At 42.3% G+C, this 18277-nt stretch overlaps 1 protein-coding gene across 1 annotated transcript in view; it reads left to right on the top strand.

Moving 5' to 3' along the window:
• The window catches only part of HDAC1 (histone deacetylase 1), a 32664-nt gene that overhangs the window by 10292 nt on the left and 4095 nt on the right, over positions 1 to 18277 (top strand). Inside the window, exons 3-7 of the mRNA XM_052659594.1 lie at positions 10126 to 10243; positions 14650 to 14724; positions 16408 to 16546; positions 17004 to 17145; positions 18183 to 18275. Of these exons, the coding sequence (XP_052515554.1) occupies positions 10126 to 10243; positions 14650 to 14724; positions 16408 to 16546; positions 17004 to 17145; positions 18183 to 18275 (567 nt within the window). The remainder of the gene's footprint in view (positions 1 to 10125; positions 10244 to 14649; positions 14725 to 16407; positions 16547 to 17003; positions 17146 to 18182; positions 18276 to 18277) is intronic.

Below are 18277 nucleotides of genomic sequence, written 5' to 3'. Positions count from 1 at the left end.
TAGCATCCCTTTCCCAAAGGACAAATAGCCATTTATTTTAGTGTCTGTCCTGAAATTAATGGCTTTTGAGAGTTAACTCCTGAAAGAAATTCCCTAGACTTCTCATAGAAGTTTCTATACCTGAAGGAGACAGATTGAAGTCTTTTTCACACAATTTCACCTTCTTGGGTTCCTTCTCCAGTTCTTTCTCTGCACATCTAATTAATCTCTCCCAGAATCAAATCCTCACTTTTCATCCAGGCATCTTCCTATTTACATAATTAAGAATCCTGCTCTCTTCCTTGCCTTGGATACTGATTTTGTATATTCCCAGGCTTCTTACTCATTGCCTTCTGTTCCTTTTTTTAAATGTTTTTATAAAATATTGTGTAGATCTGAAAGAATTTTTATAAAATATATGTAAAGTATAAAGAATCACATTATTATTAATAGTACCTTGTTTAAGAAAAGGAATATTTCCATGACTGTTAGAACTCCTGTCTGTCCTTCCCTGATTCCGTCTTCCCCAGAGTTAACCTTTGCCCTGAATTTGGGATTAATTATTTCCTTGCTTTTCTTTATAATTTTACCAGTGTATCCTTAAATGATACATATTTTACTTTTACATGTTTGAATGTTACATAAATGGAGCCATACAGCATTTATTATGTGACTTGCCTTTTTTGCTCAGTGTGTTCCTAAGTCATTCATGTTGATGATACATATATTTATTTTCACTGTATTTCGAAAGACTACCACAGGTTGTCTATTTTATTGGTATTGGTGGGCTTTTGGTTTGTTTCTAGTTTTGAGCTATTACAAACACTGCTGCTATGAACATTCTTTTTAAAATATTTATTATTTCTGGCTACACTAGATATTAGTTGCTGCACGCAGGCTTCCTCTAGTTGTGGCAAGCAGGGTCACTCTTCTTTGTGGTGCATCAGCTTCTCACTGCAGTGGCTTCTCTTGCGGTGGAGCATCAGCTTTAGGTGTATGGGCTCAGTAGTTGCGGCCCTCAGGCTCTCCTGGGCTCACCAATTGTGGTGCATGGGCTTTGCTGCCCGGTAGCACATGGACTCTCCCTGGACCAGGGATCAAACTTGTGTCCCCTGCATTGGCAGGCAGATTCCTAGCCACTGGACCAACAGGTAAGTCCTGAAGACTCTGGAACATGTCTCGTGGTGCACATATGCTTGAGTTTCACCAGGTGGTGTGCTCAGAGGATATAGGCACACAGTCGTCCTTATTGCTGTTTGGCATGCAGATAATGCCAAGATGGTATTTCTCTTGTTACTAGTGAGGTTGAGGATCTTTTTACAGATTTCCCTACTGAAGTTCCCATTCAGGCCTTCTGCCCATTTTTCTTTTTGATTGTCTGGTTATTCTTGTGTTTCTGTTGTAATTGGCTCTAAAGGTTAATTGTTTTTCTTGGCTTATGAACATCCAAAGATTCATGCTTGGCCATCTTTTTTAAGAATTTACTTTGTTTATTCATTCACTTTACTTAAATATTTTTTAAATTTATTTTTTCTTAATACTTAAATATTTTAATAATGCAATGAACATCCATATTCCTACAACCCGATCTTCTAAATTTTGTGATTACTATTCTTTTGGTTATCATATTATGTTTATCATGTATATATGTGCCTAAACAATATATAGTATTTATGTACTTGTTCTTGAATTTTTTAAAAAGGGTTAGCATGCTATGTGTAGTCTTCTGGGACTTGCTTTTGTCTCACAATATATATAATTACTAAAATCTATCCAACTTGTTGCATATAGCTATAATTCTTTCCTTTTTCTCTGCTGAATAATATTTTATCATTTCAGTATATCATAATCTTAATTTGTATCTCTGTTTTTTAAAATTAATTTATTGTTTTGGCTGTGCTGGGTCCTCATTGCTGCAAATGGGCTTTCTCCAGTTGCTGTGAGCGTGGGCTACTCTTTCTTGTGGTGTATGGACTTGTCTTGTTTCAGAGCATAGGCTCTAGGTGCCCGGGCTTCAGTAGTTGTGGCATAGGGGCTTAGTTGCCCCTCAGCATGTGGGGTCTTCCCAGGCCAGGGATTAAACCTATGTCCCCTGTGTTGGCAGGCGGACTCTCTACCACTGGACTACCAGTTAAGTCCTGTATCTAGGTTTTTAATGTTAGGACCAGTTTTTCTGTGATACTCTTAGACATGTCTCTAAGTGTATATATGCAGAATTTTCTTATGGCTCTTTATCTGGGGGCAGAATTTCTGGACTATAGGATTTGTGAATATTAAATGCCAAGTTGTTTTTCATTGTGGTTGAATGAATTGGCAATATATAACAGATACCTTGATTTACATCCTCTCTTATGCTTGGAATTAGACTTTAAATTTTGCCAATCAAATGGGTGAAAAAAAAAACTATAATTATGGTCTTGATTTGTTTTTTTGGGGGCTGTACCACATGGCACATGGGATCCTCGTTCCCCAGTTTCCTGACCAGGAATTGAACTTGTGTTCCCTGCATTGGAAGCATAGAATCTTAGCCTTTCGACTGCTAGAAGTCCCAGTGTTGATTTGCATTTTGCTAGTGACCAGTAAAACTGTATGTCCTCTGCTATAAGTATCTTCATTTCTTTTGTCCATTTTCCTCTGGGGTCATTTGGCTTTCTTTTTCTTACCAATTTATAGTAGTTTTACCTCTCTCTTTTTTATTTTTGGACCACGTGGCACATGGGATCTTAGGTCCCCTACCAGGGATTGAACTTAAGCCCTCTAAATTGAAAGTGGGGGACCTTAATCACTGCACCTTTTCCACCAGGAAAGTCCCCTGTAGTAGTTTTTTGTTTTTTTCAATGTATTTTGGTATATGTAGTTCATTGTCAGTGTACTGTTATAAATATTTTCTACTCTGGTTTTGCTTTTTCAATCTAATGTATCCATAATAAACAGATTCTTGATTGTAACATAGTCATATTTATTGTTTCTTTTAAAAGAACTTTTATGTCTTAAGAAATGCTTCCCAACCCTTAAGGTGTTCTCTCATGTTAATTTTTAAAAAATCTTCATAGGTTTGCCTTTCACATACAGATATTCATTTATCTAGATTTGACGTTTTAACATGATTTGAAGTAAAGAAACCACTGAAATTTTTCCCCTATATTCTCCAGCTGATTGACTGAAAAGTCTGTTGTTTCCCCACTGAGCTAAGTGCCACCATTTTTATATCTGAAATGTCAATATTTATTAATTTATTCCACAAATACTTACTAAGCACCTACTTTGTGCCAGATCCTATGTTGGAGTCTGTTTCTGGGCCCTGTGTGCTCTTGACTTTGCCTCTCTTGCCCTGGCCAGGCTCCTCTGTCCATGGGATTTCCCAGGCTGCTGCTGCTGCTGAGTTGCTTCAGTCGTGTCCGACTCTGTGCGACCCCATAGACGGCAGCCCACCAGGCTCCCCTGCCCCTGGGATTCTCCAGGCAAGAACACTGGAGTGGGTTGCCATTTCCCTCTCCAAGGCATGAAAATGAAAAGTGAAAGTGAAAGTGAAGTCGTGTCTGACTCTTAGCGACCCCACGGACTGCAGCCCACCAGGCCTCTCCATCCATGGGATTCTCCAAGCAAGAGCACTGGAGTGGGGTGCCATTGCCCTCTCCATTTCCCAGGCTAGAATACTGGAATGGGTAGCAATTGCCTTCTCAAGGATGCTGTTACTACAGTGGCTTAATTATAATAGCTTTTTATGAAGTCTTGATAGCCAGTATTAAGTCCTCCCACTTTACCTTTTTTTTAAAAAGTGACTTGCTACTTGCTTTTTGTACTCTGAATAAATTTTAGAGACCTGGGTTTGATCCCTAGGTTGGAAAGATCCAGCAGAGAAGGGAATGGCAACCCACTCCAGTATTCTTGCCTGGAGAATTCCTTGGACAGAAGAGCCTGGCAGGCTATAGTCCATGGTATTGCAAAGAGTCGGACACAACCGAGCAGCTGACATTTCCTCTTGCACTTGTCATAAATTTTAGAATTAACTCATCAGTGATACAAACAAATTTCCTAGGATTTTGGTTGAAATTTCAGTGACTCTGTGCATCAGCTTAGGGAGAATTGATATCTTGAGAATAGTAAGTTTTTGAATCCATGAACATTGTATATGTATATCTCCATTTAATTACGTCTTTTTAGATTTCCTTTAACTTCTTTATTATGAAATATTAACACCGAAAACTGCATAAAACAAATATGCAATTTAACAAATTGATGTAAACATACACATGAACACCGGCTAGTTCAAGAAATAATAAAGCATTGCTGGTAGCTCAGAAACCTGTTCCTTCCTGATTGTAGCCTCTTCTTTTCCCCCAGAGGTAACTAGAATTGTGACTTTTCTGTTAATTGCTTCCTTGCTGTTGATCATAATTCAACTACCTAATTATCCATTTTAAAATAATATAGGTTAATTTTGCTGAATTTAATATAAATGGAATTACATAATATGTATTTTTTGTGTATAGTTGTAGCTTGTTCATATTACTGTATAGTAATTAATTGTAGAATATACCATAATCTATCCATTCCACTGTTGAGAGGGAGTTGAGAATTTGGCTATCAATATAAAGTTTTATAATTTTCTCCATAAAGATGATGTACCTCTTTTACTAGATTTTTTTCCCCATTACTTCATTTTTTTAATGCTATCATAAACTGTATCTTTTGAACTTTTTATTTATTTATTTTTAGAATTTAACACATGACTTTTCCTTTTATTCATAAGTTCTGAGTATACATTTTGGTGTCACAAAGTGAACTTTTTGTTTTTGAATTGTTTCAGTTCAGTTCAGTCGCTCAGTTGTGTCTGACTCTTTGCAACCCCATGAATTGCAGCACGCCAGGCCTCCCTGTCCATCATCAACTCCCAGAGTTCACTCAGACTCACGTCCATCGAGTCCGTGATGCCATCCAGCCATCTCATCCTCTGTCGTCCCCTTCTCCTCCTGCCCGCAATCCCTCCCAGCATCAGAGTCTTTTCCAATGAGTCAACTCTTCGCATGAGGTGGCCAAAGTATTGGAACAGCTTTAGCATCATTCCTTCCAAAGTAATCCCAGGGTTGATCTCCTTCAGAATGGATTGGCTGGATCTCCTTGCAGTCCAAGGGACTCTCAAGAGTCTTCTCCAACACCACAGTTCAAAAGCATCAATTCTTTGGTGCTCAGCCTTCTTCACAGTCCAACTCTCACATCCATACATGACCACTGGAAAAACCATAGCCTTGACTAGACGGACCTTTGTTGGCAAAGTAATGTCTCTGCTTTTTAATATGCTATCTAGGTTGGTCATAACTTTTCTTCCAAGGAGTAAGCGTCTTCTAATTTCATGGCTGCAGTCACCATCTGCAGTGATTTTGGAGCCCCAAAAAATAGTCTGACACTGTTTCCACTGTTTCTCCATCTATTTCCCATGAAGTGATGGGACTGGATGCCATGATCTTCGTTTACTGGTATATAAATACTACCAGCTCAGCTGGTAGAAAATCCACTTGCAATTCAAGAGACCCTGGGTCGATTCCTGGGTCAGGAAGATCCCCTGCAGAAGGGATAGGCTGCCCACTCCCATATTCTTGGCTTCCTTGGTGGCTCAGACTGTAAAGAATTCACCTGACATGCAGGAGCCACGTGTTCGGTCCCTGGGTTGGAAAGATCCCCTGGAGAAGGGAATGGCAACCTCCTTCAGTATTCTTACCTGGAGAATTCCATGGATTGAGGAGCCTGGCAGGTTACAGTCCATAGGGTTGCAAAGAGTCGGACACAACTGAGTGACTTTGACTTTACGTCACATAAAAATTCAATCCTTTTCTTTTTTAATTATTACTATTATTTATTATTATTGTTTTGGCCACACCCCATAGCATGCAGGCTTAGTTCCCGATAAGGGATCTGACCCATTCCCCCTGAAGTGAGGGTGCTGGCATCCTAACACTGGACTGCCAGGGGATTCTCAGTGCTGTTCTTTTCTATTTCAGCATATGTCCAAGGTCCCTGAGGATCTGATTCTGCTATTAGTTGTTTCTATGACTTCTTACCTCTGGTGCTTTGTTTCCTTGTGTTTTGTGATTTTTTTTTAATATTTATTTATTTGGCTGCGTTAGGTCTTTGTTGCAGCGTTCGGAATCTTCTGTTGTGGTGCGAAGACTCCCTAGTTGTGGCCTGTGGGCTCAGTGGTTGTGGCATGTGAGGTGAGTTGCTCCATGGTGTGTGGAGTATTAGGTCCCTGACCAGGGATTGAGCCTGCATCCCCTGCATTTCAAGGGGGATTCTTAACCATTGGACTGCCAGGGAAGTCCTCTTTTGTGATTTTTGATTATGAGGTCATATTCCTTGAAACGTTGTGGCCTGGGATGAGATAGGTTCTTAGGATGAGATTTGCTTTTACTTTGTAAAAGAGGCAGCTTTTGAGATTGGCTTTGTCCTTCAGAGGTATGGGATAGGGATGAATTTCAAATAGTAGAAAGGCTTAATCAGAGTCACTGTGGTGGGAAGCTCTGTAGGTCTTGTTGAAGAAGAGTTATTTTCTGGATGATTATGTTTATGAAAGAGGGTAGCAGGGAGGATTAGATTGGGAAAGGAACCCTGTAAAGTTCCTTGATTACTATTGTTGTTCAGTCGCTCAGTCATGTCTGATTCTTTGGGACCCCAGGGACTGCAGCACGCCACACCCTGTCCTTCAGCGTCTCCTGGACCTTGCTCAAACTCATGTCCATTGAGCCAATGATGCCATCCAACCATCTCGTCCTCTGTCATCCCCTTCTCCTCCTATGCTGGCCTTTAAAATTGAGTTTAAAGTCCCCTTGATTACTGTGCTAGACTTTAAAATCTTTTCTTTTGTCATTGAATGTTCTAGAAGAGGGCATTGACTTTTTAAAGATTTTTGTGACACCATTATGGAAAATGGATTGGAAGAGGGTTAGACTGGATATAAATGGAACTGATTAGGAGACCAAAAATAATCAAATGAGAGTTAATTTATTATGACAACAGATTTTTATTGAGCACTTGCACAAGCTGTACAGCGTCTTAGTTCCCTGACCAGGGATTGAACTTGGGTCATGGCAGTGAAAGCTTGGAGTCCTAACCACTAGGCCACCTGTGAACCCCTCCCCTGTCCTGTGTTTGTAGAATACAGTCAGACCTGCTTCTGGCCTCCCAGAGTAAAGTAAGCAGCTCAGTTTCTATACAGGTTGGATGTGATGACAAGGAAGTACAGGGTTCTCGGGAGCACTTCAGAGAGTTACTTAACTGAGACTCTGGGGGTCAAGGACAGCTTTCTGGGGAAATTAACTTTTCAGTTGCAGCCTAAAGGTTGCATAGAAGGATGTGAAGAGAACAGTATTCTAGACCATAGCATGTGCAGAGGCCTAAAGATGGGAGAGAATTTCCTTAGAGAATCACTAGTAGAGTTGTGCTCAGCAGATTGGTACAGTCATTTCATGAGAAAAATTCCGCCCCTCAAACATTCTTATTTAATTCACGAAGTATTTTTAAGAACTTTATGTTAGCATCTAACCTTTGAAATAAATGGAATTTAACCCAGAAGACCCTGGCATTTAGGCCCAGATTTCCTCACTAGTTTTTGTTTGTCAAGTTAGCTAAACTGCCTGGCTCTTACAAGTGCTTTGAATTTGGTATTCCCTAGGCTAGAGCATAAAATATTTTAGGAGGATTCTAGAGAGGTGAGCAGGGACCCAATTATTTTGGTTTCTCAAGCCAAACTAAAGAATTTGAGCTTGATCTTGTGAATAATGAAGCCACTGAAGGGATTTTAGAGGGTAGTGACAGGATTCAGTTTGAATTTTAGATTACTCTGGCTGTACAATTGAGAATAGATTCACAATTGTTAAGGTTAAGGGTGTGATACCAGTTAGAAGAATGTTGCCAGTGACCTGGGGATGGAAGTGGACAGGTTTGACAGAGACATTGGCAGTAGTTTCAAGAGAAGTTGAATGTAGCAGAAGGGGAGTCAAGGGTGATGCTCTAACTTTTGTCTGGAGCGACTGAATGAATGGTAGGGAGAATAGGAAACCTGGGAAAGAGGAGCATAGGAGAAATAAGGTGGTGGATGCAGTCAATATTATGGAGGGGGGAAAAAGAACCATTGTGGAGGTATAATGACTGGCAATGGATCAAAATGGAAGGCAAGAAGGACAGAGTTAAAGATGACACTTCACTAACAAAAACAGCATCAGAGTAGTTCTGGAGGTTAAGTTTGAATGCCTCTAGGCTCTCAACAAGTTGTTATGTCCAGTAGAATTTGAAGTGCCTGTAGGATTTGTGAGCAGAACTGGCTGGGAAGCTATTGGAATTGTGAATCTGAAGCTTAGAACATCAAGACGGAGTGAAAGTCTGGGCGGTCAGCTATCTAGAAGGTGATTACCAAAGCTCAAGAGTGGGAAGGGCTTAGTATAGTGGAAACAACTTAGTATTTGGAACTAGTACTTGCTTCTTTCACTATGGGTTTGTTTTTTAGTAAAAGATTTATTTATTTATGTCTGAGCTTGGTCTTCCCTGCTGCTTTTGGGCTTTCTCTAGTTGTAGTGAGCAGGGGCTACTCTTCATTGCAGCGCACAGGCTTCTCATTGTGGTGGCTTCTCATGTTGCTGAGCACAGCCCTAGGCTCGAAGGCTTCAGTAGCCGCGGAGCTCGGGCTTAATTGCTTTGTGGCATGTGGGATCTTCATGGACCAGGGATCGAACCTGAGTCCCCTGTGTTGGAAGCAGATTCTTAACTACTGGACCACCAGGAAAGCCCCTGTTTTTCATTCTTAATATTCATCAATAAAGGGGGATTAAATGAGAGTCGGATATCTCTCTATCAGTATCTAGAGCCAGACCTCTGGGTTCTATTCCAGCTTACTAGCTGTGTAACCTTGGGCAAATTATGTTTAACCCTTCTGTGCTGTAGTTTACTTACTGCAGAGTGAATATAATAATAGTATGAACTTTAAAAGGTTGTCTCATACTGGATAGCAATAAAGTGCCTGAAACAGTGGCTGGCACAGAGTAAACAATTACTGTTAGCTGTTTTGAAAATGCTTTATAAACTGTAAAAATATGGGTTATTAGAAAAGAAGAGGGTTATCTTTGAAGGAGACCCACCTTTAAGGGATGAGAGGAAGAGAACTTTTATTTTTATTAAATTTTTTGGCTGTACCAACACAGCATGTGGAACTTCCCCACCCGGGGATTGAACCCACGCTCCCTGCAGTGGAAATTCAGAATCTTAACCATTGGACCACCAGGGAAGTCTTTTTCTTTTTTTTTTAAGTAAAAATTTCTTTGGGAGAATTTTTAAAAAGAGGACAGGCTGAATCAGAATTTTGGGATAACCAGGAAATTACTATGTCAAAGAAGTTTCTTTTTTTTTTTTTTTTAATATTTATTTATTTGGCCTCCCCTGGGCCCAGTTACAGCATGCTGGATCTGCATTGTGGCAGGTGGGATCTTTAGTTCAGGCATGCGAACTCTTATTTGCAGCATGTGGGATCTAGTTCCCCGACCAGGGATCGAACCTAGGCCCCATGTCTTGGGAACAGAGTCTTAGCCTCTGGACCCCCAGGAAAGTCCCTCAAGGAAGTTTTTATCGGGAGGATGTGATCAGAATTATTGGTATGATGATGAGTTATAAAGGATTTGCCATCTATTTCACTCAGTACTAGTCACCTCTCCTTCTTGAACTCTTAGAGCCCTTTGGCCTATAGTTGTATATTGTTACATTTAATATTGAAGTAATAATTTGTAAAACAATTTACAAAGAGATTTAATAATCTCATCCACTTCTCACAACTCTCCTGTGAAGTAGATGTTGTTCTCTCTATTTGGTAAATGAGGAAATTGAGGCCCAAGCAATAGACTTGCCACCACAGTTAAAAACTTAAAACAGTTTTTTAGATTTAAAAAATGGGGGAAAAAAATAGGCTTGCCTAAGCAATAGAGTTTGAGTTGCAGTCTAAGTTGTGAGATACTATCTTTTGATAATCATGTTTGTTTAACTAGCCTGTGAGTGTCCTGAGGCCTGAATCTCATCAGTGAGTTCTTTTTGTCCTGTGTAGCTCAGTGCCCAGTGAAGACTGGCCATGCTCAAGGCTAACACGCTTCTCTCCCCTCTGTCTTCCAGCGCCCTCACAAAGCCAATGCTGAGGAGATGACCAAGTACCACAGTGATGACTACATTAAATTCTTACGCTCCATCCGCCCAGATAACATGTCCGAGTACAGCAAGCAGATGCAGAGATGTAAGTGCATTCTGCTCCCTCTCTACTCTCAAGCCCCCGTTAGGCCCCCCTTCTAGTTGGAGAGACTCACCCTCCCTTCGCTTGTATTCCCCCATTCAGGTGATACCTGATTTCCCCTGCTTCCTAAGGGCACCACAGTGCTTCTTTTGTCTCAGGACTGGCTTTGTTTCCTGATTGTAAGGAATAGAGACTGAACATTGTCCAGTTAGGTTCACAACACCATCCCCCCCAAACCATGATTGTTGTAATGGAAAAAGCACTGGTCTGGGAGAGGGAGACAGGTGATACAGGTCCCAGCTCTGACTCCTAACTGACTGTCAAGTCACTTCTCAGATTTTTCTTTTGTAAAGTGGACTGGATGGCATCCCATGCAGCTGTAACTGCTCTGACTATGTGAGTGTTAGTTGAGAATTTAGCAGCTACTTAGGACAGACTCTAGATGATGTTATCTTTGAGTTGAGGTGATTCTGCCCCTGCCCCCTGGAACTTAAAACCAGATCATTTCAGAAGCCACACTCAGCTTGTAGGAATTATGGTGATTGTTTTAGTTGTGGGGAAAAATATGTTCAAATTTGGGAAGAAACTATCATACATGATTTCTCCCTTGTGTTATTTTATAAATTATCATGTAGCATCTAAGATCTCGTAATAAAACAGTATAGCGGTATTGTCTAGAAGAAGTTTTGAGTAGTTTATGATAGTTTATTTTGGAATACCAGGAAGCCTATGACACTTTCTTGTTACTACTGGCCACAAGGTAGTCTGATTCCTAAGGCAGAAATTTATTTGTTACAATCATTGTGCACTGCTAATGATTACAGAACTACAGAGACCTTTTTGGAAGCATTAAGCTTCTTTGCCACCCACAACTCCAGGACCAGCTGCCCCATCTAAGGTATTTACTATCTAAATTGGCATGGTCTTACTTCATTTCAGTCTGTCTCAAGGTGAGACAGATTCATTCCTTTGCTCCTGATGCCTTTAGGGGGTTCCAAAACTTATTTAGGCTGGTGACCAGGCTCTGTTCTCAGCAGAGAGGCCTCTCATTAGTGAAGCAGCTTGGTTTTGCAGCAGAAGAATGAGCTCTGATGTCTTAGTTTGAAACCTGTGGCTCTCCCACTTAGCTATGTGTTCTTGAGGAAGTCCCCTAGCCTCTTTGAGCCTTGTTTTCTCCTCTTTAAAAGGAAGACGGTAGTGCCTGTTTTATAATGGAGTTTGGGGGGATAAGTAAGATAATGTATTTAAAGCACCAACTGTCAGTGAAAGTAAATAGTAGCTTTTGCTCTTATGACTTACTGCTTTTATTATTTTCAAATCTTCCAAGGCAGACAGCATATTAGGCCCTTGGGTGTACAGTAGTTTGGTTCTGGCTCCCAGTTTGCTCCATTTTTCCCAAAACCAGCATTGTAAAGTTGTACATTAAAAAAAATTAGGTCTGAGATTTTCTATCATTGGAGGTGGAGGTAAGAAGGATGAGGCTTTCTCAGGACTTCAGGGTACTTAACTGACAAGAGCCAGAGAGATGCCACTTAGTGCAGTGCTTTATAACCAGAGGTGTCTGTACAGAGAGAACAACAGGGATGACGAGCTGAGCTCTGTTTCAGTATTTTCCAACACCTAGCCTAGGAAGTTGGGCTTTCCTGGTGGCTCAGTGGTAAAGAATCCACCTGCCAACACAGGGGGCCTGGGGTTCAGTCCTTAGGTTGGAAAGATCACTTGAGAAGGAAATGGCTACCCACTGCAGTGTTCTTGCCAGGGAAATCATGTCCCAAGGACATGGGCGCCTGGAGGACCACAGTCCATGTGGTCCCAAGAGTGCGACATGGCTTAGCAACTAAACTACCACCATGAACCTGAGAAGTCATACCTCTAAGAAGACCAAAGAAGTCAGATTTCCTTGCTCTTGGCTAGAATGTAATTTAAATGCTTTGTGTTCACTTTGAGACTTTGAGAATCTAAATTAGAAGTTCTGATCTAATATTTAATAATGGGAACATAAATTCATTTTGGTGGAGGGCCGATAGTCTATCAAAATATGAGGCTCATGGTAGAAACATGATAAAAGGAACTTGTGCTAATAAAATGTGGAGGCATGCTTTTCCATTTTGTAAACCTACAGAGGTAAAATGACTTTCCCAGCAAGATAGTGGTAGAATGGAGAGTGGAACTCGAGTTTCCTGACTCTGGAGTATTTTAATTTATCTATCTATTTTGGCTGCGCTATGTGGCATGTGGGATTTTAGTTTCCGGACCAGGGATCGAACCCACATCCTCCACATTGGAAGCATGGAGTCTTAACTGCTGGATGCCAGGGAAGTCCTGGAGTATTTTAAAATATGTTGCAAATAAAATATTTCAGGCACACAAAAAAGTATAAAAATAATGTAATGAACATCCATGTTCCTGTAATCAGCCTAAGAAAGAAAATATTACCAATATTGAAACCCCTGGACACCTATTTGATCACATGCCCTTTTCTTCTACTCCCCTCTCCACCCCGTTACCACTGCCGCCACCACTAAAGGAGTAAGCGCTATCCTGAAGGCAGTGTTTAATCCCATACATCTCTCTGCGGTATGTTTTTTACTGCCTTCTCAACCTACATCTGCTCCCATATCTCTCACCCAATATTGCTCCCCGTCAGTCTAAAGCCAGGCTAAGAATGAGAAAAGTATAGTGGGAAGAGAGAAAACCCACAGAAAAGTCCTCCCTGGTCTCACAGATTAGTCCAGGTGAGGGTCTGCTCTCCCATTTTACCCCTTTTCTGTCTGTAATCACACAGCTCCTGGGAATAATGGACTGGTCATTTGAGCTGCATATTGATGTGGGGCCTGAAGGAAAATATTTTTTCTCATTTCTAAAAGACCAATTTCTTCCCACGGGGGCTCCACATCAAACAGGAGTATAAGCAAAGCTAGAAACCCAGACAGGCCAAACCCACCGAAGGAGGAAGCCGCCAGAGAGGGAAATCAATTGCCAATGGATAAATAAATAGCCTGGCCTCAGGGACCAAAGTTCTTATTGACACAGCCTCCCAATGTTTACCTGGGAAGTGAGCGAGAGGGCCACCTTCTGCTTGCCCCCTTATGCACACCATCCTTCCTCATAGCACGGCTCTTGGCAGGGCTCCAGATCAGAGCACCCTCCCAAGTTTAGGGCAGTACTAGGATTGGTAACTCTGGTGGCTGTTGCCGACCTTGAGCTTCAGCTGTGTCTCAACAGGTCACCACAGTCTAAGCTGGGCTCTCCTACCCTCCTCACCCTAGGGCTCCCTCTCTTTGCTCCAATTTTATTGATAATAGTGGATGCAGTGTGAAGGCTGAGGCAAGCAGCCTTGCCTCTAACTTCTGGGTATCATTGATACCTCAGCAGTTTCCTTTTTTGTGAGCGGAGACTTGGAGCTGTAAAGTTCCTCTCTAGCTCTGAGTCTGTAGACTTCAAATGCGCTTCCCTTCCTGTCTTTTTCATTTTATTTGCATTATTGTTTGCATGTGTTTCCACATTATGTGTTAGTTTGCACTTTTACCCTTTTAGGCCTGAAATAACTTTCCTCCAATTGTCACTTGTTGTAGTAGAAAGAGCACTGAACTGTGGGAGTCAAGACACCTGGACTCTGGTTCTACCACTCACTGCCTGGTTATATAGCCTTGGGCAAGTCAGTTAACTTCACATCTGCACTGTTCCTCTGCACAGTGGGGTTGATATTGGTCCTGTCCATCTTTTATGGAGTTGTTAGGCAGATTCGAGATTATGTATGTGAAATTACTGGGGAAAAGATCAGAGTATATTTTCGTGGGCTGTTAGGACAGACAGACCAATCCTTGAATACTGCCTCTGCCATTTACTGGCAGTTACCTCTTTGAGCCTGTTTCCCCACTTATAAAAGAGGACCAAAAAAAAAAAAAAAACAGGACCAAATCCTGCCTCAGAAAGTTGTGTGAGCATAGATGACACCAAGTATTTAAAGCACTTAGCATGGTGACCAGCATGTTGTTAAGCATCAATGGAGGATAGTATAGCCCTCTGTTCTTTGCTTGCTTGTTGACCCGCTGGAGTAAGATCCAGGAACAAACCCAGGCTGGAATAAGAGGCTAAATTTTTCTCCCTCAGGAGTGAAACAACATTTTCCGAGTACTTACTTGCTGAATGCTTCCCCATGTATGGTTTCTATTAATCTTCTCAAGAATTAGGTGAGGTGGATATTATTGTTGCTTGTTAAAGATAATGAGCCAAAGCTCAAGGAAATTAAATGACTAGACCCAGTCCCACAGTCAGTAAGCAGGAGGGCCTGGACAAGAACCCAAGCCTTCTGAATCCAAATGCTGTGTTTTTTCCATCAGCTCATAAATAATGTAAACAAAACCAAAAGGAAATTGTGGAAACTAACCTTTTCGTGTTTTTTCAAGTCAACGTCGGTGAGGACTGTCCGGTATTTGATGGCCTGTTTGAGTTCTGTCAGCTGTCTACTGGTGGCTCTGTGGGTAAGGAATATACCCTTCATTAAGGGCTATTCTGGGCTGTACCAATGAGGTCTGTCTTTTAGGCCACTGTCCTAGTGAGGCTGACCTGTGACCATGTAAAATGGTCCTGTGGGTTTTTACGTTAGGTCCTTAAAATGTTATTCTGCTTCAGTCTGAGGCCAGGTTCAATCTGACATGGTATAGATATGTGTCCTAGCCTGTCCTTTCCTACTAAGACATCCTGTATACAGGAACTCCCTGCAGACCTCATGGGGTTGTTGAGATGCTGAACATAAAAGTAATTTGTGAACTGCAAAGTGCTGTAAAAATAGGAAGTGTCATCATCTGTGTCTTACAAAAGAGCATGGTAATTACATTTAGAGGTCAGAAACACTTCCCACGTATCTCCCACTTCCATTAATATCTATGTTATCTCTGGGATCACTCTACCATTTCTTAACAAATATTTATTTTTCTGTGATCATTGTTTTTTCTCCTCGCCTCTCCCTACCACCTCACAATATAATCTCAGAAAACAAAGAAGTATACAGAGGAAAAAACCTGACTGCAATCACACTGTCATGGATAACCATCATTACCATTTTGGTGTTTGTACATCCATGCTTTTTTCTTTGTGCACGTATCCAGACAAAACATATATACTCATCTATATTTTACAAAAATGTGTATGTATAGTTTTGTGCCTCCCTACTACATTTTTTACTTAGTAAATCTTTTTTTTCTTTTTTTTTTTTTCCGGTCATGCCATGTGTCTTGCAGTATCTTAGTTCCTGAACTAGGGATTGAACCTGGGCCCGTGGCAGTGAAAGTGTGGAGTCTAACCACTGATCTGCCAGGGAAGTCCCTACTTAGTAAATCTTTGAAATTTAGCTGTAATAAGGTTTAGCATGATATCTAGTGGCTACATGATTATTCTATGTTATGGACCAACCTCAGTTGATATAATTAGTCTACTCAAGTTGCTCTGTGTTGGTGTTTTTTTGGTTTTTGTTTTTTCTACACCATGCAGCTTGAAGAATCTATCTTAGTTCCCTGGCCAGGGACTGAACTTGAGCCCTTGGCAGTGGAAGCTTGGAGTCCTAACCACTGCACTGCCAGGGGATCCCTCATGTTCTTATTGCTGTTAAAGTCATACTGCCGCAAAGGCATTTGCACACATGGTGTGTATTTTTCTCGCACTTCTTCTTGGACCTATTTGTGCTTCAAGCCTCTGTCTGCTACATTTGGTATCTTCAAAATATTCTGACCATGAACCACAGTAAGAAATACATTTACACTTAAAATCCTGGTTATGGACGCACTTGCACACACACATCGTCTCTTGCTCTGCAGCTAGTTTCACAAAAGAGTGGTTACCTTTACTGTTACTCTGCTATTTTTATTCTATAGTCTATCTCATTAAAATATATATATATATATATATACTAACCATAGCCCACTAAACCAATTTTAAGGCCTATTAGTGAGTTTTACCACTTTCAGTTTGGAAAACAGGTTTTTTAGAGTAGCCAATATTGTGTTTATTCCCATTGGAGTAGACAGAGGGAGAGGGCTAGCTGGTGAATTGTACAGTTCACCTGTTAAATAGGCAGGTCCTATCTCTCACTGGGTTCCTATGGTTTTTTGGGGAAAGGAGAGAGACGGACTTTGTGACAGGCTTGTGTTCTTTCTTCCGGTGCCCAGCAAGTGCCGTGAAACTTAATAAGCAGCAGACGGACATCGCTGTGAATTGGGCTGGGGGCCTACACCATGCAAAGAAGTCCGAGGCATCTGGCTTCTGTTACGTCAATGATATCGTCTTGGCCATCCTGGAACTGCTAAAGTATGCCTGCCTGGCCTTGTCTCGGAGGAGCACCTTAGGCCAGGTCCCCACTCCCTCTCCCCCGGGCTTGCCTCCCTAGTTTGCCTTTCCTAGCGGCGTGCCGGCTAGGATGTGTTTGGTGAGTGTCTCTGGCCATCCTCTCCTTGATGAGGCCTTGATTGGATCTGAGCCCACGGCAAGATCAGGGGCAGGTGCTGCTCAGATCCTGCCTCCAGAATGTCCCTGTGTGGCTGGAGTTGACCCTGGCTGTAGAGTAGGAAGATCGGACTTGGTCGGCTTGGTCAGGCCTCTGGAGACACCCTGCCGCTCTTCCACCTTCCTTCAGCCAGTTTCCACGTCTCTGGTGCTTAGAGATACCTGAGGGAGGCAGCCAGCCCGGTAAGCTGGGCCCTGGCGCCCTTGGCGCGTCCCACTCCCAAAGAGCCCCCAGAACCCCCTGACCCCCTTCTGATCCTAGGTATCACCAGAGGGTGCTGTATATTGACATTGATATTCACCACGGCGATGGCGTGGAAGAGGCCTTCTATACCACAGACCGAGTCATGACTGTGTCCTTTCATAAATATGGAGAGTACTTCCCAGGAACTGGGGACCTACGGGTGAGAACTCCCTTCAGGGGCCAGCCAGCTCACCCTCAGCTGCCAGCTCTAACTCTCCTGTCTCATACCACCAAAAACCACTTCCTGCCTCTTCTGCCATTCGGAGACCACACACCTGCCACGCTCTCTTTCCCTTTCTTGTTCTGGAGGAAGGGAATGATGGAGCATACAGGGTTGTGAGGGATGGGCGCCTCCTGACTCATTGCACTTCCTCCTGGCCACAGCTGAGTTGCATTACACTGTTCAGATGTCCTAGACAGCTTGAATTTTAGGCTAGAAACATCAGGTACTCTCCCATGGGCTAGGAATTGGGACCTTTGTGAACCAATATAAGGGTTCTTAGTATTTTTAGGTTACCTTCCCCTTTGACCATCTGACTGAAAGCTGCTCTCTCCCCAGAAATGTACATGAAATTTTATGTTTGATATTGAATAGTTAATAGACACCTCCTCCTACTGAAGCCCATCCATGGACCTCAGGATAAGAATCCCTGGAAGCTAATTCATTAAACTCTTCTGCTTGTGTTAGCACGGATACAATGAAACCATCTACTTTGTCATGCCAGTGGCCCTTGGGTGAAAAAGAGGCATTAAGCGTTAGAATAATGAGCGTGTACCATTTTGAAGGAGTCTTCTTCCCTTCGGCTTGCTTTCCACACCTCCCTGGAGCTGCGGGTGGGGGAGCAGAGGAGTGAGCAGTGAACTGTCTGGGAAAGGGTTGCTGTGGCGTGGGGGCTGAGTCTGTGCTCCAGCCCCCGCCTCTAACCCAGTCGTGCTGTGGGGGTGGGATATTCAGCCTCTGGCCCCATAAATGATTCTCAGCCTGAGTGCAGACTCAGTGGTTTGTCCAGAGACGTGAGCTAGAGTTGTCCCACCAGTGAGGGGAATGATGCTAACTTGCTCTGTCCCTGGCCCACCTCATGGACCCAGCTTCTGTCTCTTAGAACCACTGCCTCTTTCCTTAGCCTTCCAGCCCCTACCCTTGAGCTTCCTCCTAGCTTCATCTTTCAGTTTTACTTTAATGTCCTTCTTGATTAGGATATTGGAGCTGGCAAAGGCAAGTATTATGCTGTTAACTACCCTCTCCGAGATGGGATTGACGACGAGTCCTATGAGGCCATTTTCAAGCCGGT

Source organism: Budorcas taxicolor, chromosome 2 (genome assembly GCF_023091745.1).
Source record: "Budorcas taxicolor isolate Tak-1 chromosome 2, Takin1.1, whole genome shotgun sequence".
Lineage (NCBI taxonomy): Eukaryota > Metazoa > Chordata > Mammalia > Artiodactyla > Bovidae > Budorcas > Budorcas taxicolor.
This window is presented reverse-complemented; position numbering and strand designations above follow the sequence as displayed.